Source organism: Nyctereutes procyonoides, unplaced genomic scaffold, assembly GCF_905146905.1.
Source record: "Nyctereutes procyonoides isolate TBG_1078 unplaced genomic scaffold, NYPRO_anot_genome, whole genome shotgun sequence".
Taxonomy (NCBI): domain Eukaryota; kingdom Metazoa; phylum Chordata; class Mammalia; order Carnivora; family Canidae; genus Nyctereutes; species Nyctereutes procyonoides.
Window position 1 is genome coordinate 27,376,611 of NW_026575120.1, and position 21,991 is coordinate 27,398,601.

Genomic DNA, 21,991 nt, shown 5'->3' on the forward strand with positions numbered 1-21,991 from the left:
ATAGAGAGTCCAGAAACAGCCTCACACCAGTATGGTCAATGATTTTTGACTAAATGCAAAAGTAATTCAATGGAAGAGGATAGTCTTGTCAATAAAGGGGGCTGGACCAACTGGTCATCCCTGTGCAAAAAAAGGAAATCTCGACCTAAACCTCACGTTATAAAAAGAACTTATCAAACCCAACACCCAAGAAACAAACAATCCAATCCTGAAATGGGCAAAAGACATGAAGAGAAATCTCACAGAGGAAGACATAGACATGGCCAACATGCACATGAGAAAATGCTCCGCATCACTTGCCATCAGGGAAATACAAATCAAAACCACAATGAGATCCCACCTCACACCAGTGAGAATGGGGAACATTAACAAGGCAGGAAACCACAAATGTTGGAGAGGATGCGGAGAAAGGGGAACCCTCTTGCACTGTTGGTGGGAATGTGACCTGGTGCAGCCACTCTGGAAAACTGTGTGGAGGTTCCTCAAAGAGTTAAAAATAGACCTGCCCTACGACCCAGCAATTGCACTGTTGGGGATTTACCCCAAAGATTCAGATGCAATGAAACGCCGGGACACCTGCACCCCGATGTTTCTAGCAGCAATGTCCACAGTAGCCAAACTGTGGAAGGAGCCTCGGTGTCCGTCGACAGATGAATGGATAAAGAAGATGTGGTTTATGTGTACAGTGGAATATTCCTCAGCCATTAGAAACGACAAATACCCACCATTTGCTTCAACGTGGAGGGACCTGGAGGGTATGATGCTGAGTGAAGTAAGTCAATCGGAGAAGCACAAACATTATATGGTCTCATTCATTTGGGGAATATGAATAATAGTGAAAGGGAATAAAGGGGAAAGGAGAGAAGATGTGTGGGAAATATCAGAGAGGGAGACAAACCACAAGCGACCTCTAACTCTGGGAAACGAACAAGGAGTGGAAGGAAGGGAGGTGGGCGGGGGGTGGGGGTGATTGGGTGACGGGCACCGAGGGGGGCACTTGACGGGATGAGCACTGGGTGTTATGCTATATGTTGGCAAATCTAACTTAAATTTTAAAATGTGATAAAATCTATGTATATATAAAAGATTAACTCAAAATGCACCATAAAAAATTCTGAGAACACCAGAAACACAGTCCAGAAAGGAAAAAAATATCAGTAAATCGGACATCTTTGAAATCTGAAACTTCTGTCCTGGGAAAGACACTGTGAACGTGACGGAAAGACAAGCCACACGTGTGACAGTAGAATCAGATCCAGGATTCATCGAGAACTCTGAAGAGTCAACAGTACCAAAAAAATAAAAAATTAAAAAAATTAAAAAAACACTCGAATTACAAAGCAGACAGGCATTTTGCCAACAAAGAAGAGAAAATATATGGACAGAAAACAAGCACTTGAAAAGGTGGCTGGCATGACGGGCCACCTGGGAGATGCCAATAAACGCAAGTCACTAAACAGGTGTTAGAACAGCCAAAATTTTCTAAAAGCAGAGACCGCACAAAGCTGGCTGGACGCAGAGAAGCTGCGTCTTGCACACGTGGCTGCCGGGAACGTGGTATGGGACGGTCTTTCCGGAAACAGTTTGGCGGTTTCTTAAAAAAAACCAAAAACAAGACCCATCCGCAGCACAGCTGGGCATCTGTCCCCGGTAATAAGCATTTACGTCCCCACGAAAGAGAACGCGAGCGAATGTTGCGGTTTTATTTTTAACAGTCACGGTCGGGAACAAGCTAAACGTCCTTCAACGGGTCCCGCAAACGGTGGCCCGCCCGCCCCACGGAATGCCAGCCGGCCACGGGGGCACGGGGGACCCGGGGCTCCGTCCCGAGTGAGGAGGAGCCAGGGTCACGGGGCGCATCCCGGGGTCCACGTCCACGATGTCCTCAGTGCAGAGGTCAGCACAGAGAGCCGTCCGTGGGGGGGCCCGGGGGCTGGGAGGGGCGGCGTGTGGCACAGCAGAAGGGGGATCGTGGCGTGAGGGAATGTTCCGGGCCCCGAGTGTGGCCGCCAGGACGCCCCGGGGCACAGCCACACGCACCACCCAGCGGCGCCCGTCACTAGCTCGGGTGCACGCGTCCTGGGGAGCTGCGACCTCGGGGAGCCCGCCGGGGGCCCCAGTGTGCACACTGCGTGGCGCCGCCGCGGACGTGCATGCGGCCAGGGTGGTGCATCACCGCCCCCCTCCGGAACGCGGCGAGAACGTGGGACGGGATGGGACAGAGCCGTCACCCACGACCCCTGCTGGGCAGGTTGCTCCCACACGACCAGCAGCGAGCGCGTCCGCGCTCCTCCCGGGCCGGCTCCTTCGAGGGCAGGACCTCCGCTGCGCCCCCGCTCCCCTGCCCCGCGGCGAGGCCACGCTTTCCCTCTTTGTCGTACTTCCCTGGACTTTCCACAACAATCGTGTTTCCTCGGAAAACAAGTCAGAGCCAAGGTCACAAGGAAACGTGCCCGTTTTGGTGCAGACTCTGGCCGCCTGGGCCTGTTTCTTGACCTGCCAGAGGCCAGGCTCGAGGCCTGGGTGCAGAGCCCTGGGTGCGGGCCAGCCGTGCAGCCCCGAGGGCGCCCCTGACCTCTCTGCTCCAGCTTCCCAGTCTGCGACCCACAACGAGGGGGGGCACAGCGTGCTGCCAGCGGGAAGCACCTGAGTCCACGCAGAGACCCAAGTGAGGCAGAGCCGCCGGGAGCAAGAGGCCCTTGCGGGAAGTCGGGAGGCCGGGCTGGGCCGGCTGACCCCGGGCAGGAGAGGTGACCCGGACCCGCTCTGCTCGCCACCAGGCCTTGCGGGGACGTGGGGGGAACAGGGCTGTGCGGGCAGGAGAGCCAGCTTGGGGGCCGACATGGACTTGCCTGCTCTGCGTCCTTCCCGCCGGCTGAAACGAGGACGCAATGACCGGAGCCCCAGCATCCCTGCGGGGCCACGTGGCGATGACAGCAGGCAGGCCGGCCGGAACAGGTCACGGGTCTGGCTCAAGATGATCGCGAAGCTGCCACGTGGGCCCCCACCTGCCTGCTCTCTGGGTTCACTTTAAGCGTAAGAAAGCTAACCTCTCTCCTGGTCAAGCCCCCACGACCGCGGGTTTGTCCAACAGCACGACGCCCACGCTGACTCACAGCGGCCCTGAGCACACACACGTGTGACATGCATTTGGGGGGCTCAGCGGTTGAGCGTCTGCCTTCAGCTCAGGGCATGACCCCAGGGTCCTGGGATTGAGTCCTGCATCGGGCTCCTGCATGGAGCCTGCTTCTCCCCCTGCCTGTGTCTCTGTCTCTCTCTCTCATTGTGTTTCTCATGAATAAATAAATAAACCTAATAATAAAAATAGTAGTAGTAGTAGTAGTAATAATAATAATAATAATAACACAGTGTGGAAAAGAGGCGCCAAAGTCAGAGCTACAACCATTCGTCCAGAAAACTGAGAGAGCCAGCCCTGGCCACACACGAGGGCGCCTGCGCAGGACTCAGGCCTGGACATGGACGACCGGGACACAGGGCCAGTGAGAGACCCCATCTCAACGGGGACACAGGCCCTGGGGGGCAGTGGGGACAGTGCCCGTGGGCAGAAGGGCCTGCCTGGCAGGGTCACCCGACAGCCACCTCCCCAGCTGCCCAGCTGGCATGCTGGCCCGGCCTCGGTGCCTGTCCCCCGCCCTTCGGAACCACCGGCCTTGTCACTGCCCCGTCTCCACCCCGGGGGCGACCCCCAAGGTGGGAGGCCAGGACCCGCTGTCCCCGGCAAACAGACAAAGGACCAGGGTCGGCAGGTGCGCACGGCCCCACCTGGGAGGCATCCCACACTGCAGAGGTTCAGGGGTCAGGGGCTGGGCCAGGATTCAGGGACGCAGCACTGTGCTCCCAGGAGGCGCAGGAATCCAGCAGCGACATCAGACGACAGGGAGGGAGGGAAGGGCCGGCGCGCACGTGCACAGGCATGCGTTCTCGTGCACACACGGCCATGCACACGCATGGACACTCACGCAGGCACACTTACAGAGGCACAAGGACGTGGTAAGAAAGGGAAGCCGCCAGGGGCCCTCAGGACGTGGGAACCCAGGCCGGGCAGGTGGCAGATGCACCCAGGGAGCTCGCGGAGCCTGTCACTAACTGCAGCCACGCAGGGCCTGAGCGAGACGGGCAGGAAGCTTCCCCCCAAAACCCCACCAGTAAACACCGACATGGGGAGACCCTGCCCCCCGTGGGAGGGGACGTGAGGACCACGCTCTCAGACCTGGCTTTGCACCGACGGGACCCGCTCTCAGGAACACTCGTGCACATGCCTGCCCACCTGGGATGTCCAAACCCACCGGCCACACACATGAAGCCCCCGGGTATGGGGGGGTGCAGGGGGTCAGTGTCGATGGAATTCACGTCCCAGCAAAATTCTCACAAACGTGAGCTCAGAGACAAATCCACAAAAACCCTTAGAGGCCATAAACCCCTGGGAGTGCCAGTCAGCAGAATCTGGCTTCTTCCTGAAAAGCCCCTAAAACTACAGGGATGGAATTCCTCGTAACTGCACAAAACCCAGGACGGCGGGGGACAGGCGGCACGGTGTCGGGAAACGGGAATCAGTCGTGGACGGAGCCACGCTGGGCTGGGGTGGCCCAGGACGCAAGGACAAAGGAGGGGAAGGGGCAGCGCGCCAGGCTTTTCCTGCCCCCACGGAGGACCGGGGTCGCCCCTGGAGGGGCTGGGGTCTCCGCCCACACCCCCAGACAGGAGGCCCATGTGGTTGAAGCAGATGCTGGGACCCGCACGGGGCGGCACCGTCCCCCAACCCAGCAGAAGAGGAGAAAACCCAAGGATGCCTCTGACCAACCCAAGGGGAAAACCAGAAACTCCCGGGAGCCAGGTCATGAGGCGGGGACCCCAGGGGAGGCCGCTTTCCGCGGACTCGACGATCTAGCCACGGAGGAGAGGCAAGCAGGTGCGTGGCAGGAGGCCACGGACAGGAGGGGGCCGAGGGCGGGTCTGTGGGACGGCGGCCGGGGCTCCAGACCTCACGACAGAGCATCTGAGGACCGTGAACCTCCAGACGGCAGCGGGGGTCTGAGCACGAATTTACCGAGAAGCACGGGGAATGCCAAATGGAAAAAAAAAAAATGCAAGAGGACAGGAAGATTTTCACAGGGAAACGAAAGCCACCCAGCCCCAGACAGCACCCACACGGTCAGGAAGCACAAAGGACGGCGCGGGCGGCCCTCCTACCTTGTCGTCATCCTCACACGTCATGACGTTGGAGAACGGGATCTCCGCCTTGAACATCTTCCGGCAGTGCATGAGCTGAACCAGCAGGTAGCACACGGTCTTGAATTTCATCCTCTTGGCTGGCTTGATGTCGGACAGGATGAGCCCGGGGAATATCTGTGCAGAGAGGCGGCCCGGGGACAGCCCGTGAGCGGCCCGTGAGCGGCCCCGAGCTGCCCCCGGGCCGGGCACGACCTCACGGGGACACAGACGCCAAACAGGCGAGCGGGACCGGCGGGCCGGCTCCACGCACACGGCTCTCGGCTCCTCCCGCGGCCTCTGGACCCAGAGCGAGGCCCCAGAGCTGGGCCTGCAGCAGTGGGGGGCTTGGGGCCCGGCCAGGGAGGTCCCCGGAGGCCTAGACGTCGCTGGCGGGCGGGGCGGCAGCCGGCCGAGGACCAGCGCCCAGAGACCCCCGGGGCCCTGCCCCGCAGGCCCCAACTGCCTGGGTGACTGCTGCTGTGCTGGGGTCCTGGGCGACCCCTCGCCTGGCCCTCCTCCAGGCCCGCGAGGGCTGCCCCTGCTGCAGGAGTGAGCTCAGGGAGCCCCTCGGCCATGGGCCCCAGGTCACAGGGCCTGCACAGCCCCAAACCACGGACACGCAGGACGGAGAAGCTTCAAGCTCTGTCTCACAGCCGACCTGCTTATGTCCTGAAGGAGCACCGGGGCTGCGGGTGACCCCGACCCCGCCTGTGCCCCCAGACCCTGCCTGTGCCCCATGCCCCCCGCCTGAGCCCTGCGTCCCCCGCCTGTGCCCCGCAACCCCCACCTGTGCTCCCTGACCTCGCCTGTGACCCACGGCCCCCCCTTCTGTGCCCCCTGCCCCTCACCTGTGCCCCCCACCCCTCGTTTGTGCCCCCCATCCCTCGCCTGCGCCCCCACCCCTTGCCTGTGCCCCACGACCCCTGCCTGTGCCCTGAGACACCGTCCTGTGCCCCCAGACCCCACCTGTGCCCCGTGGCCTCCCCTTCTGTGCCCCTGCTCCCCGCTTCTGTGCCCCTCGCCCCCCGCCTGTGCCCCGCATCACCTGCCTGTGCCCCCCGACCCCAACCTGTGTCCCGCACCCCCTGCCTGTGCCCCCAGCCCCTCGCCTGTGCCCTGAGACCCTCCTCTGTGCCCTGAAACCCTCGCCTGAGCCTGGGAAGAACTAGGCCCCCTTAATCACACCCAAATCCGTTTCCTTGGGCACACAGCCCTTGAGGGCCCCCTATGCAGGTCACGGGCCCTCCCGCGTGCACGGCTCCCTCAGCCCTCAGCAGCCCCACCACTGGCCTGGCATGCTGGAGAGGAGTAGAGGCCCAGGAAGGTCAGTGGGGGGGGGGGGCGGTTGCAGGGTGGCCCCGCCCCCGAGAGGACCCCGGGCTCCGCCTGGGGGTCCAGGAGCTCGTCCACCCCGAAGGCCTGGCCCAGGCCCAGGACCAGGCGAGTGGGGGCCCCGTTCCCCTCCCGGAGCCCACCTTCCGCCGGTGAGACGGCACGATGAAGAACGTTTCGATGTTGTGAGCTTTCAGGAAGCTGTTCCTCTCGTGCCCGTGACCCGGCTCCACCTCGTAGTCACCGTTCAAACACGCCAGCGTCGTCTTCGTGATGTGGACCTTCCTGCAACACAGCAGCCCCGCCATGCCCAGGGCCTGCAGGCGGCGGCAAGCGGCCCTCCCCGCGGACGCGTCCAGGACTCAGGCTCCCCGTGTCAGGGGCAGCCCAGGCACGTGGACACACAGTGCCAGGAGGAAGCTGGCGTGCCCTCCGGACAGTGAGGCCACGGGGCCTCCCTTCCTCGGGTGAGCGCAGGGGACGAGCAGAGAGAAGCGACAGCACCAGGCGGTCCGAGCCTCGGACCTCCTCTCCATCCACTGCGGCTCCTGCAGAGGCCGGGGGTCCTGGGGGCCCCCCGCGGGCCCCTCCCAGGTGGCTCCGAGAAGCACCTGCCCCAGTCCTTCGGCCCGGAGCGCATCGCCTCCCCTCGACTCACCCGGGCAGGCCGGCGGCCTCCATGACGTTGGCCAGGGTCACGTCGTTGGACCACACGTCGTACTGCCACTTGCGCAGGCCGAGGACCCCGCAGAGGACCCTGCCGGTGTGCAGCCCCACACGCATGTTCAGGTCCACCTCAGTGGCCTCGGCCACTGACCTGCAAGAAACAGGTCACGGGCATGAGCTGGGCCCTCGTGTACACCCGTGAGGGGAGCCCGGACAGGCGGGAGCATGGGGTCCGCGCCCGGCTCTGGGATGCACGGCCACAGTCAGGTGCCAGAGGGAGCGCTGAGCCAGGTGACCAGCCCCTCTGCCGCCCTGGTCTGTCCACAGGTGCCCCCACAGCAGGTGTGTCCAACGGGCCTTCCGCATGAGCGGCAAAGCCCAACCACACCAGGAGGCCGAGCCACGGCGCAGGCCACGGTGGCCCCGTGGTTAGCAAGTCGGCCACAAGGGAAACCACAGACATGCAGGGCCACCAGGCCGCCACCCTGGAGCCAACCCCACCAGCGCCCAGCCCGGGGCAGACCCCCACCCGCCCAGCAGAGCAGGTGGCCCGTGAGCTCAGAGACCAACCTCCCTCCTGCTTCAAGACTGCGGTTGATTCACGTGCGCCCACCTTCTTCCTAGTGCGACTTGGCCCAGCTGAGACGCAGCCTCCAGGGCGCCCTCCCAGGCCCTCACCCCCATCCCCCAGGGCCCATCGCCAGGGCCTCTGGGTGCCGGTTGCCCTTGCAGGAACCCCCTCCCCCAGCCCGTGAGGACCGCGTCCCCCTTGGCCCAGCCTGCCGTGGCCGGGCGCCCGTCACCGCCCCTTGTGCCCACCAAGGGCCCAGCCCCCAGAACCACAGTGTTTCGCGTCGGGTCCGGGGTCCCCGGTGCACGCCCAGAAGTCCGCGCGCCACCACGGGTTACTTGGGAGTCTGAACGGATGTGTCCTCGATACCTATTGACTTTTATACGTGATGAACGTATTTTCTCTCAATTTTAACTTTATCACCCGTTTCCCAACCTCTAGTGAGAGGCGCCAAGATAAACAAAACGAGGTTAAAATTTGGGTTGGGTTTTTTTTTTTTATTGTTTTGTTTTTTTGTTTTGGATTTGCAAACAGAAAGGAAGACAGAGAAACCTGAATGAGAAAAGCAGGACGCGGTCTACTGGAGCGTTTTTAACATTTCCGCCTCTGCAGCCAGGAAGGGGCCCAGGGACGGGGAGGCGGGGACCCACGTGTGGCCGGCAGCACCCCAGCCGGCCGCCAACCAAATCCCACAACCCACACACCCTCACCTGCTCTGGAAAGCTCTGCCTCAAACATCTGCCAACAGATGCAGTTACTGGGACACTCACTTCTCAGTAAAACGCGCATCAGGGAAGGTCTCACGGAGACGTAACCCCCAACACCCCAAACACCAGAGCCAAGCAAAGCGCGTCCGGCTAACGTCTCTTTGGCACAACAGCGGCTCCTGCTTGCTGGTGGCTGTGCGACCCGACGCTCTGCGGCCTCAGGGGCCGGGGCAGAGGAGCCGCGGATGGGGGCACTGAGGCTCCGGCTGATGGGGACCCAGCAGAGCACCAGGGCCGGCCCGGCCGGAGAGCCCCCAACCCCAGGAGCGGCGCCCACCCCGCAAGGAGGGAGCCCTGGGCCTCCGCTTCCACATCAGCGCCCTGGGCGGTCTTGAACACAGAGCGTGCCAGCGATCCTGCCTGTTACTCCCACGGGAACGTGCCTGCCATGGAGTGGAGCACAAGACCGCCCCCACCCGCTGCACCAGGAACACACACGTCCTCCCGAACCCCCACCCCGCCCCCCAGCCTCAGGAGAGCTCAGAACCCTGGCGGCCAGGGCCTGCACGCACCTGCCCTTGAGAGAGGCCGTCCATCACCGTGACCGTGTTCATGCAGGGGCAGCAAACACCCAGCCCCTCACACGCCTGTCCTGAGCTCACAAGTCCAGGGACCCTCGCGTTTGCACCCTGACTGGGTGTACTGCCAGAGAGGCAACACCCTCGGGGTGGAAGGAGCAGCATCCCCCGACCCTGAGCACCCTGGAACCGCACACAGGGTCTGCAGCAGATGCTCTAAGAATCCCACAACCGGCCCAAACCAGCCCCCGGCTCTGGGTCTCCCCCGTGCGCCAAGGACCCCCAGCTGGAGCCGACCGCTCCGGCCTGGCAAGGGGCGTCTGCAAGCACCACCTGCCTGCCGGTCGCCCACAGCTCCTCTAGCCCTCCAGGCCGCGGCGGGGCCTCGGGGATGCTGCGCCTTCGGGGCTCCCAGGGAGAAGACTGACAGGCCCTGCCCAGAAGGAAGCCGCTGTCCTCCCCGGGTGCCACGGGCCCAACGCACAGCAGCCCGCAGCCCGGCCAGAGGCCAGACACCCGCCCTGGCCACTGCTCCTCGCTTCTTCTTGGGCAAGTTTCGCGTTTGCAGAGTTCCAGGCTAAACACAAAGACACACGTTTGCGCACGTTTCTGTGTCAGACGGGGGTGGTGCGGCAGGTGAGGGAGGCCACCAGCAGGCCAGGAGTGGCCCCCCAGGAGCCCGGCCCTGCGTGAGGCCCACCATGCGGCGGACGCACACAGGCGGCGCCCTGCGCTGGGGCCCCCGGAGAAGGGAAGAGGGGCTCATCGTGGGCAGGAGGCCGGCTCCGAGCTGTGGCTCTGGTGGCCCTCGCCCCCGTCCACAGCCGGGACGGCGCCCAGCACACGCTCCCAGTTTGTGGAGACAGAGACCGGGCCCCGGAATCCCAGGAGGCCGTGGAAGCCTCTGGGAATCCGGAGCCGACGCAGACGGCAGCCCCTGGAGGCCAAGGAAGATGCCCACTGGCCCCGGGGTGGGCGGCCTCCGAGGCCAAGGCCGGGTCTCAGGGCCGACAGGGTTGGGGAGCCTGGAGCTCAGCCTCAGCGGACAGGAGACAGAGCCAAGGGGCCCCCACCGCCCCGAGTGAACGGAGCAGGGGGCAGACAGGTGGCCGATCCACCTCTCCACACGGCACAGCAGCAGCCACGCCCGAGGGGCGGCGCAGACCTCCGGGTTGGGGCAGCCAGGAGACGGTCACAGAAATCCCTCCGAGGCCGCCCAAGTGCGGTGAAGGTGGGGCGCACCAGGGCAGGCCCAGAGCCCGCGTGAGCAGCCAGGTGTCCCAAGCACGCCTCTGGGCGCCTCTCCACCCAAGGAGACCGAGGGGTGGCAGGGGCACCAGGTCCCCCCAGGAGGCAGGGGAGGCCGGCGTCACCCCCCTCAGGGACATCAACAGCACGAGCCGTCAGCGACAGCCTGGCCAGGCCCTGCCGGGGACGCACCTCTGACCGGCTGACGGCAGGGTGGACACCTGCCTCCCCGCACCTCCCCCTGCACAACCTCACTTTGGCCCAGGAGGTCCCAAAACGAGACAGGACGTGACCCAGGCCGTGCTCCACACTGATGTGGCCGCGACGTGAGAGCTGCTGGACGTGAGCCCCACGCGACGTCACACAAGACAGCACGGGCTGTGACACGAGGGGTGACACGCGACGGGGCGTACGTCACATGCTGACAAAGGACGCGATGTGAACCGCAGGCTATTCGTGGCACGTGGCGCCCGGCGCTCTGATGGCTGGGACGTGGCCGGGGACACGAGAGGACGCCGTCGCCGTCGGAGGGGGAGCCTCTGAACCCTCTGGGAGACGCACCTGCGCTTCCTGCCTGGCCCTGCCCGCCTGCCCCAGGGCAGCTCCCCCTCGAGGGCAGAGGCTCCAGTGTCTGGATGCACACTGGCCTCACCGGGGCCTCTCCCGCCCCCAACCCTGGCGCGGGCGCAGACCCGCCACCACTGGCACAGGGACCCACTGCCCGCAGGGCCCCCACCCCGTCCCCGAGGGCGCTGCCCGGCTCCTGGACACCCCACCTCCACACCCATCCACACTTCGGGGCCTCCTCGTTTGCATCTCTCTCTCTCTCCCCTTTCTTGTTCCTCAGACAACGCTGCTGCTGCCACTTCTCAGCTCCGAGTGTGGATGCTGACAGCGGTCCCTGTGAATTAAGCCCGTCCTGCGGGGCTGCACCCACCCCTCTGAGCTGCTGAGACGTGGGCACGGGGGTGCTCCAGCCACCAGCGCAGCCTCCCGACCCCCGTCGTCCCTACCCCGACCGAGGGTCCCTAACTCTTCATCCCGCCGCCTGACGGGACGAGACAGGCTGGCTGAGAAGTGGACACGGGCGGCCCGCGGTGTCCAGGCGACGCGCACCTGTTCCCTCGAAGGCCCCTCGGCATGGGGCACCTGGACGCCGAGGCGCGCAAGGCCGAGCACGTGCAGTTCCTTCAAGCGGAACCGGCTGACTCCCTGGATGCCCGGCCTGGCTACGCGACAAAGCGTATTTCTTCCCACCCCCCTAACGCCATCCCGACAACGCCCGGGACGGCCACGGAGGAAGAAATGCCGTCCCAGGGAAATGCAGAGGAGGGGGTCCCAGAGGCACACGCGCCTCGCATGCGGCCTGGCTCTCGGCACAGTGGACGGGACAGCGCGGGGGCGGTCGCCGCGGGGACGGTCGCCGCGGGGCACTCACGTGATGGTATCGATCATGTCCAGGCCCATCTCCACGCAGCAGTGGGCATGGTCGGTCTTGGGCTGGGTGAGGCCGGACACGCAGTAGTAACAGTCGCCGAGGATCTTGATGCGGCGACAGTGGTTCTCCTGGGGGGCGGGGGGCGACAGGACAAATCCCAGGTTAGTGATCCGCCCGGGGCCTGGGCATCTGCACTTTCACCACCAGGTGCCAAAGACCACAGAGTGTGCAGCACGACAGGCAGGGGACCCCTCGGAGGCCAGGGCAGCCTCAGGAAGGTGAGCAGCCCCAGGGCTGTGGTTAGGGTCACCCTGGGGCACCCACCCGGCCCTATACCTGCACTCAGGCCGGTTCCCACGCAGGGGCCCACCCTGCCCGCCCTGCGGCCCAGCTGGCACACCCACACAGCCCCAGCCTGGAGCCAGCTCTCTCTTCCAGGGGGACCAGCACTGCTTCCCTCCTGACCACCACCTCAGACCGTCACCTGCTGGCCCCTGTGCATCGTGCCAGACACCCCCGACACCGGCCCCCGAAGGGCAGGTGCGCACACCTGCGTCCTCGTGGCTGGCCTCCACGGGATGTGTGGGCGGCTGCTGTGAAGAGTCACCCACTGGGGCCCGAGCCGCAAGGGGCGCACCAGGGCCTGCACCCTGACCTCGCCACCCAGGGTCATCTCAGAACTGCCACTCTGGCACTTCGCAACAGTAAGAGGGTCAGCGCCCACCTCGCCGTCGCCCGGGGGCAGACCTACTAGCACCTGTCACACGCTGACCCGCCGCTCTCGGCTGTGACCATCCTCGGACACTTCCGTAAAGCTCCCCTCTACGTCCCTAATAGCAGACGGCCTCACAAAACTCCTTCCCGCCAGTGGCTCAGGTCCACGGGTGTGACCACGAGATACGAGGGAGACGCTCTCCAAAACCCATTCACGCGTTCGTTCAGAGGGGACGGCAAGCCCCCTACACGTTAACGGAAGTCGCAAACTTCACGAAAAATGACCTTTTCCAGAATGAACACAAGCAGCGAGAAGCGTGGCTGTGTTCACACGGGGAGTGTCGCGGGCGCCCCGGGCCCACGGGCGTCTGCAGCCCCCTCTGAGAGCACATCCCCCGGCTTCTGCTCATGCTGCCCTCCGTCTGCCCAGAAGGACAGACCCCTCTGGGTGTTCCCCGGTGCTACACGTTGACCTGAGAATTCACCGTGAGAGCCCGCAGCTCCCGCCTCCTGCAGCCCCACCCACCCCCACGTCAGAGGACAGGGCACCCGCCCGGCCCCCTTGGGCTCCCCCGTGGACTGCAAGCTGGCCGCAGGGACGTCCGGTTCTGACCACTCAGCCTCCGGGGGACCGTGGCAGCCACCTGTTAGGACCCCGCCGGCCTCCCTGCCTGCGGAAAGGAGCTCCCGGGTGTCCCACGGGAAGGTCGGGCCGGAGGCGGCCTGTCCTCTGCTGGTGTTGGGGAGCCAGATGGCCGGAGGCAGACACCCCCCCGGGGGAGCCGAGGGCCGGGCCCCAGGGAGTCAGCCGGCCCGCGCTCCTCAGCCACGCTCGCCAGGCCTCCAGCCAGCAGGCAGCCCTGGGATCTCTCCGGGCTCTTCCGGAGCACTCGCCCCACCGTCCCCATCGTCCCCAGTGGGCAGGCAGGCCAGGACGCCCATGCAGGCCAAGGACAGGGAGCCCTCTCCCAACGTCCCGTCCCCAGGCCTGGGGCCCAGGATTGGCACCAGGGGCCACTGCCAAGCCTCGCCCGTGTCCTGGGCGTCAGGACGTCCTCCCAGCGATCGGCCTGGGGCTGCAGACCCCAACCTCCGAGGAGCCCAGGGGTGACGGCACTATTCCTGCAGCCGGCCCGGGTCCCGGTACCTCAAGGGTGATGTGTGCCCATCGGCACCTCCGCAGGGCGTCCCTGTGCCCCCGGCTGTCTCTGGACCCCAGGTGTGCGCAAGCCGCAGGAAGGCAGGGAGGTGCCCACGGGGAGCCCCGGGAGTGAGCACGCCGCCCGCACGCCGCCCTCCAAGGAAGGGCAAAGCCACTGAGCAGGCAGCATCCGGAGGCCACAGCCTCCTAATTACAGGCTGTCAGCGGCAGATGTGTCCTTGGTGAAGGTCCCGCCGCGCGGCCTCCGCCCCTCCCGGCTGCCCGGCCGCGGGGCAGGGCAGGGCACAGCGCACGGCAGACCGGGCTCAAAGCAGCGAACGCCTCGCCTCGTCTTCTAACCTCCAACGTCCCGGCTGCCGTTCGCCAGCTCGCGAGACAGAGGAGGTGCCGCACCGACTGGGCCGTGCTCCAACCTCAAGCCCCCTGAGGGGCAGCCCGGGAGCTGGAGCCAGGCCCCTGCGATGACGACGGGACAGCGGTTTCTGAGACCTCCGCCCACATGTCCACGCTGGGGACACAGCGGCCAGCGAGGCCCGAGGGGCTGCAGGAGGATCCGGGCAGGAAGGCCGCACGCGGGGCCTCACGGACAAGCTCTGACCCGCCGCCCAGCCGAACGGGCAGCCGCAGGGGCCTGGACCCACGACATCAGCCACAGCGTGCGCGGGGAGGAGGCGCCGACCACCATCCACCGCGGCTTCCGCTCCTCCTGAACCGTCCGCACAGAATTCCCTTCACCCGGCCCTTGCGAGCCGGCCCCAGGGTAGGATGAGGGTCCTGTGGTCCCAGAGCCTCTGCCCGCCGGGGGGGGACCGCACAGGAGCCACGTCTGTCCGGCCGCAGAGAGGCCGTCAGCCCAGCGCCGACTCCGCAGGCCCAGGCAGGCCCGAGACGGCCCCGCGCCCGGTGTGGCTCTGGGCAGCAGGCGGTCATCGTGCACGTCGGCTCCTGGTACCGGGACCGAGGGGACCGCCCACGGCAGCACGATGCCCGACCCCGTGGGCCCTCCCTCCACGCACAGGCCTCAGGGTCTCCACCGAGGAACCAAGCCATGCAAATACTTTACACAGTTCAAAAAACTCAATTGGGGACACCTGGGAGGCTCAGCTGAAGCGTCTGCCTTCAGCTTAGGTCATGATCTCGGGGTCCTGGGATCAAGCCCCATATGGGGCTCCCTGGTCAGCACGGAGTCTGCTTCTCCCTCTGCCCGTCACCTTGCCCGTATTCACGTTCTCTCCCTCTAATCAATCTTTAAAAATCTGAATGAATAAATAAACAAACGGCAAGCAGCGATGCTCAAAACGCAAAACCAAAATGAAATAAGCCCTAAGGGTGACAGCGTCGGGAGGGTGACGGCATCGGAACGGCGACCGCGTCCGGGTGCTGCGACTGCATGTCCAGTGGGACGTCAGCCGCGGACAAAACAAAGAAAGGCCTCGAGGAACCCGAAACCGCACGTGGTGTCCTGTCGCACGTGTCGAGCGGGCAACGTCCCTCTGAGCCTTCGATGCGCAGAGACATGAAAGAGGGAAAGGACGTCGCCGGCGTGGGGACTTCCAGCCTCGGGGAGAAGGGACGTGCAGGGGAGAATCAAAGGAGCGGAGGGACTCAGTGGTCGGAAAGAGCAACACAAACACAGGATGCGCCGTTATTCTTCTAAAACACAGCCTCACCCCTGCGTCCTGAGACGCCGGAGGACGAGCTGGAAAACCAGTTCCCGTGGACGGAAGCAATTGCCGCATCTGTGTGCGGAGGTGGGGGGGGGGGCGTCTCGCCATCCGGGGACACGGGCTGGGGGCGGCCTCGTCCCTGGAGGCGGGAGGCGCCCGCGGGGAGGCCCCAGAGCAGGGGGGATGCATCCAGGCACAGCGGGCGCCCACAATCCCAGGACCGCCCGGGACGGAGGGGCCAGACGGCGGCTCCGGGCGCCCATTCCTCAGTCGGAAAGCACATCGGTGACAAAAGCCAAGCGGGCACCGTTTTTGAGGATCACCAATCAGCTGACGTGTGAACCTTCTTCGATGTAAAGAATCACGAGCCAATAAGTGCAGGAACAATGATGGGAAAAGTTCGCCGCAGTGAATTACCAAGCGCCCCGCTTTCGGGGCAGCTGCCATGGCCCCCCACGGGACGGACGTCATGGGAAGCAGCCGGCAGGTGGGTCGCACGCACGCAGGGACCACGGAAACCGCGAGCCTTGAACGAGCTGGGAGCCGGCCAAGGGCACGCCAGGGGAGGAACGGGGAGACCGGCGGCACCCAGGAAGGCTCCCCAGCACGAAGGAACCAGGCCGGGCCCCAGCCCCAGGGGCCCGGGGGCTCAGGGCAGGTGGCGGGCAGGAGCCGCCCCGAGGCCTGTGTCCTGACAGACATCCGGGGGCCGCGACGACCAGTCCCGCTGTGTCCACAGCAGCCCAAGGGTCTGGAGCCCCCACCCCACCCCACGTGCTCTACACGCCCTGCCGCCCAGGCCGGCCGCCAGATCACAGAGGAGGGGACACCGGAGCCAGGGTCCGTGTTACCAACTGTCAGGCCCCTCGCCCCCCTTGCCCTTCCTCTGTGGAAACCACGAGAAAGCCCCACCACGCTGCCCAGCCCCCTCTGCGCCCCGCACGCCGTGCCCTGCCCTCTTCAGGGTCTGCGGGGCCGTGACCAGTGGCACGAGCTCCGTGCCATCCGCCAGCGCCCAACGTATATTAAACCCAGACACGTATCCCGCCTGGAACACGGCTGCCAAGGACAGAACGCCTGACATGACGTGCAGGTGCCGCGGCCCAGAGAGACCCAGAGCTTCCACGCTGGCGGTCCACTGGGCAGGTGACAAAGGCATCGCGGCGGCCTCGTCATTCTCGAGGGAAGGGCTGGGGCTCAGGCTGTGAGCACAAGGTGCGGTGACGTCTAGAACCCGGGAGGGGAGCCGCCAGCCGGAGGGGCTACAGGGGTCAGGTGGGGCAGCTGTGTCCTCCCTGCCATCATGCATAGGTGAGTCCACACGACACATTCCCCAGCCCCCGAGGGCAGGGCTGAACCTCTCCCTGCAGCTTCTCTGAGCGCATCCCCAGAAGCATGCAGGCACCCCCAGGTGAGCCGGGTGCCCCCCACCTTCCCGGGGGCCCACACCCCACAGCCCTGAGCTGCCCTGGACGAGCAGTGATCGTCCCCTCCTGAAACGAAGCTACATCTCTGCAACCAGAGGCAGGCGGGGCGGGGACGACCAGGCGAGTGACCCTGGGGGTGGGGACAGGGGCCAGGCTGGCCCCAGTGCATAGTCCCCCCAGGGGCCTGGGGTCCTCACTGGGACCCCAGTGAGGGTGCGGTGCACTGGGGACCGTGCACCAGAGCAGCCCCCCGAGTACCACGCAGCAAGGACGGGGGATCGTGAACCGGGGCAGCCCCGGGGGACCACGCACCGGAGCCCCCACGGCCGCCCGCGAGGGAGTGCGGCCGGGCTTCCACCCACGGGAAACCCCAGAGCCCGCGTTCCACACACCGCCTGCTGTTTCAGGGAAGGGTTTATTTCCTGCTCATTAAGGAAGAATTAAATCGGGCTCATCATAATGCAGGAAGCTCCGAAAATTAAAACTCAGCAAGAACCCCACGGCCCTGGGGCCCTCGTCCCCACAGCCCACCCCCGACGGCTCGTGGCTGCATGTGCACATGCTCTGCAGCCGGTTCGCGCCCCTGGCCGTCGTGCACACGCCTCCACCACGTCAAGGCTCGCCCGGGGAGACGGTCCCCCACGTCGAGGGTGGACACCGCCTGCACTGCCTCCTCCTCCCTCGGGACAGCCGGGCCCAGTCCTGACCACACCGCCCCATGCAGGCCCCTCCTGCGCGGGACACTCCAGGCGAACCCCGCGTGCCCATAGCCCACCCGCGTGCAAGCCTGACGGCGCGGGCACAGCACGTCTGCGGAAAGGGCACCGCTCAGCCAGGGACACAGCTGGCCGTCGCGCACACTCCCGGCCCGCAGCACGCTCGGGGAGGAGGCCACCTCCGGGCATGAGGCCACCGGGGCTCCTCACGTCCACCGGCCAGGAAGCCAAGGCGCCAGGAGACCCGAGGGCGCCACTGAGTCCTCGCGCTGCCTGCTGAGCCCAGGGGAAGCCCGGGGAGGAGGAGGGACGTGGGCACACACCGCAGCGAGCTCTGGCTCCCGGACTGGCTTCCGCAGCCACACGCAGAGGAACCCCGGGTGCTGGAGACGGACACCCTCACCCTCACCGGTCCTCACGGTCACCTTCCAGCGGCTCCAAGGGGAGCACAGCCCTGCGGCTTGGGCCAGACTCTCCGCGTCCTCACCGCCCCGTCTTCCCTCACAATCCCAACCAACACGCTCCCCGCGTCCCTATCCAGCGGGTCGGGGGGCCAGGAAGGCTCCCCCTGAGTGTGCGGCGGGGACTGCGCGGACTGGCCAAGCCCGGGGCGGGGTCCCGAGGAGAGCCCCCGCGTGGACACCGTGCGCCCCGACAGGCAATGCCTCCCAGGCTCGTCCAAGCTGGCCGACTGCGCTGGACCCCACGCCGGCCGAGTCCGAGTGTGTACACCCGCCGTGTGCCAGGCACAGGCCACCTGGGGGCTGTGAACCGACCAGAGTGCACCAAGCTCCGGCTGGGAACTCCTGGGGCGCAGCCCCAACGGAGGGTGGTCTCCAGCTGTCAGCCCCGAGGGGCGCGTGGGACCCAGGCTGCCTCCGCGGCCGGCACAGCCAGAGTCTGGGCCTCCCCACGGAGCCTGGACGCGCGTGGAGCGACGTCTGCTTCTCCCAGCGGGGCTGCTCTCCCCACATCCAGAGAAGAGCCCTGTGGTCAGAGCAGATGTAAACCTAAAGTGGCTCAAGCAATAAACACTGTGTCCATCTGCGGTCCGCCGGGCACAAGGGTCAATAAACCTCCGGAGACCGTGGAGACCAGGCCAACACGCTCACCCTTGGTCTCACTGCCCGCAGGGACCCTGCTCAGGCGGGGTGTGTCTGGGTGACCACGTGCAGGCGCACTCACGGGGCTCCCGCGTCCTGCACACAGACACGTCTCCCCGGAGCCGGGCTCAAGCAGATGGGACGTAGGTTTTAAACACACCCAGCACCATCGGAGCACTCAAGAACAGAGGGTCGTCATCCTCAGCTGCCCGGCAGCGACCTCGACAGGGCGGATGGCAGTGGGTGGGGGGGAGTGGTTCATGCTGAAGTTCCAGAGATGGAAACATAATCTCTGAGACGACGCGGTGCTGGACAGATGGGCGGACAGACGGACAGCAGGTCACACCTCGCCAGTCGCCTGGACAGCTCAGCAGCACAAACCATCCGGAACGAAAGAAAAGGAAGAAGAGGCCAAAATGAAAAAGGATCATCAGTGAGCTGTGGGACGTCAAGATCCACACACGGGTAAACCGGGGTCCCTGAAAGAAGGGGGGATGTGTGAGGAGCGTTCGAGGGCTTTCTCCCCCAGATGATCAAACCGTAAACCCACTGATGCAGGAAGCCCCAAATCCGTGAGGAAAACCTCATGGAGGCACATCAGAGTCAAACTGCTTAAAGCCAGCGATGAAGAGAAAACCTTAAAAGCAGTCAGAGGAAACAGACGTCTTCCCCGTTGCGTACGGAGGACCAGAGCGGCGTCCTTGGACAGCACGACCCGATGACCCACAGGCCTGTAAGGAACGGGTGAAAAGAATTTCCAAAGATAAAGGCAAAATGAAGACCCTTCTCAGAAACACAGAGACGGAGCGGATTCACCGCCGGCCGGCTGCCCTCCTCCCTGCAGAGCACCCACACGCAGACCCGCTGGCGACCCGCACAGGCCGGACCCCACCTTCCGTCTCCTAAAGGGAACGGCTCGTTTGCCCAAACATAAATGGCAACGATGCAGAACAGGGTTTATGACAACAAGTGAAACACGCACAGCAGCAACCTCACACAGGCCAGGAAGGGAGGCGCGTGAGGAGGCGCATCCGCGAGATCTTGGGACGACGTCCAGGAACCTGCCGCAGACCCCGGAGCAGGCAGCCCAGTGCCAGAGCCAACGGTGCACACTCATGAGCCAACAGAGGTGCAAGGGCAGAGTCTCAGAACGCACCCCCTACACCCACAGAATGGCAGGAAAAGTAAAACCACGACACAGAACAGACGGGACAAACCAAACCCGGGCCGACGGCACAGCACAGCAGACACAGACGGTCGGATTCGAGGGAGAAAAGACAAACCCAGCCCGTTAGAGAAAAAGAGATGAACCCCTTGGGGGAAAAAAGGGGGATGGAAAAGACATGCTTCCCGACAATAATCAAAGGAAAGCTGGAACGGCTATGCTCACAGGACGTTAGGTCTCCAGGGAACGAGGGTCATTTCTTCATGAAAATAGAGTTAATTAGGGGAGCGTGGGTGGCTCAGTAGGTTGAGCATCCGACTCTTGGTTTTAGCTCTCCCTCTGCTCCTCTCCTGCTCACACGCACACACACGCTCTGTCTCTAAAAACACAGAATGGGACCGCTGGGCGGCTCAGTGGTGGAGGGCCTGCCTTCGGCCCAGGGCGTGACCCCGGGGTCCCGGGATCGAGTCCCCCGTCCGGCTCCCTGCGTGGAGCCTGCTTCTCCCTCTGCCTGTGTCTCTGCCTCTCTCTCTGTGTGTCTCTCGTGAATCAATAACATCTTAAAAAAGTTAATTCATCAAGAGGACCTAAGAACCCTAAATGTTACAAATCAAGTAGCAGAGCTTGAGAACACAGGGAGCAGACAGATCTCTAAGTATGTCGCAGACTCAATACCCCTCGATCAGGAACTGAGAAACCCGGGAGCCAGGACGTAAGTAATGATGCAGAGTAAGAATGTGAGCAGCCCGTCCCCAGCCAGCCTCAGCGTGTGTACGCAACGCCCCAGAACACAAGGATGGCAGGGAAGCACAGTGCATCTTGTTGCTCAGTTCCTGAGGACACCGTGTTCTGAACCATGCACTTAGAGGACTCAAATTTTTGATAAAATGTGTTTTCTGACCAAAACAGAATTCAATGTGAACTCAAAAACAGAAAGACCTTTGAAAAAATCCCTCAAAAAACATATCTCTAAATAAGCCATGGGTGGGATCCCTGGGTGGCACAGCGGTTTAGCGCCTGCCTTTGGCCCAGGGCGCGATCCCGGAGACCCAGGATCGAGTCCCACATCGGGCTCCCGGTGCATGGAGCCTGCTTTTCCCTCTGCCTGTGTCTCTGCCTCTCTCTCTCACTGTGTGCCTATCATAAATAAATAAAAAGTATAAATAAATAAATAAATAAATAAATAAATAAATAAATAAATAAATAAACAAACAAGCAAGCCATGGGAGTAACCAAAATTAAAAGGGAAATTAGAAAGCATCTTGAACCGAGGGGAAACGAGGACACAGTGTCTCAGCAACGCGGGGATGCCACCTTAGCCAGACACCCGCCTGGTCTGCGGCACCAACTCTTCACATTTGGAGGGGAAAGATCCTGATCAGCAGTCTCAGCTTCCATCTTCCCAAACGACAAAAACAAGAGTAAAAGAAAAACAAGGAACGCACAAGAATCACAATAATAAAAAAATCAGAGAAAAACAATAAAACAGAGAAATCAATGAAACCAAAAGCAAACTCCTTACAAAAATTGATAACAAACATGCAGCCAGAATGATGGGGGAGAGCGAGGGAAGCACAAATTATCACAGTCAGAAAAGGAGGAGGTGATGTCACGGCTGCTTCTGCAAATATTAGAAAGCTAACAGGGAAATACCATAAACACCTTTATTCTAACAATCTCGGTGACTTAGCTCACATGGACAGATTCCTCGAAAGACTAAGAAACACAAAGCTCACTCCGATATATGGACATATGCATATCGTATATGGATATATCACATACATATAAAAAAACCGATTCTAGGGAACCCAGGGTGGCTCAGCTGTTTAGCACCTGCCATCGGCCCAGGGGACCCGGGATCCAGTCCCACGTCGGGCTCCCTGCATGGAGCCTGCTTCTCCCTCTGCCTGTGTCTCTGCCTCTGTGTGTGTGTATCTCTCATGAATGAATAAATAAAATCTTTTTAAAAAATCCCTGATTTTATAGATATATATATACAATAGCCCTATTTTTAAAAATTGAACTTGTACATAAAAACTTCCAGGGGCGCCTGGGCAGCTCAGTCAGTTAAGCGTCTGCCTTCCGCTCAGGTCGTCATCTCAGGGTGCTGGGAGGGAGCCCCCAGTTGGGCTCCCCGCTCAGTGGGGAGCCTGCTTCTCCCCTTCCGGCCTACTTGTGCTCTCTCGTGCTCTGTCTCTCTCTCTCAAATACATAAGTTTTCTTAAGAATTGTTTAAAAGTTTCAGAAAGAAAATCTCCAGAAAGT

At 63.2% G+C, this 21,991-nt stretch overlaps 1 protein-coding gene across 1 annotated transcript in view; it reads right to left on the reverse strand.

Moving 5' to 3' along the window:
• LOC129515724 (adenylate cyclase type 1-like) overlaps nt 1-21,991 on the reverse strand; it is a 66,433-nt gene that overhangs the window by 10,997 nt on the left and 33,445 nt on the right. The window contains 4 exon segments of the mRNA XM_055334763.1: nt 5,212-5,367; nt 6,708-6,849; nt 7,223-7,381; nt 11,773-11,900. Of these exon segments, the coding sequence (XP_055190738.1) occupies nt 5,212-5,367; nt 6,708-6,849; nt 7,223-7,381; nt 11,773-11,900 (585 nt within the window).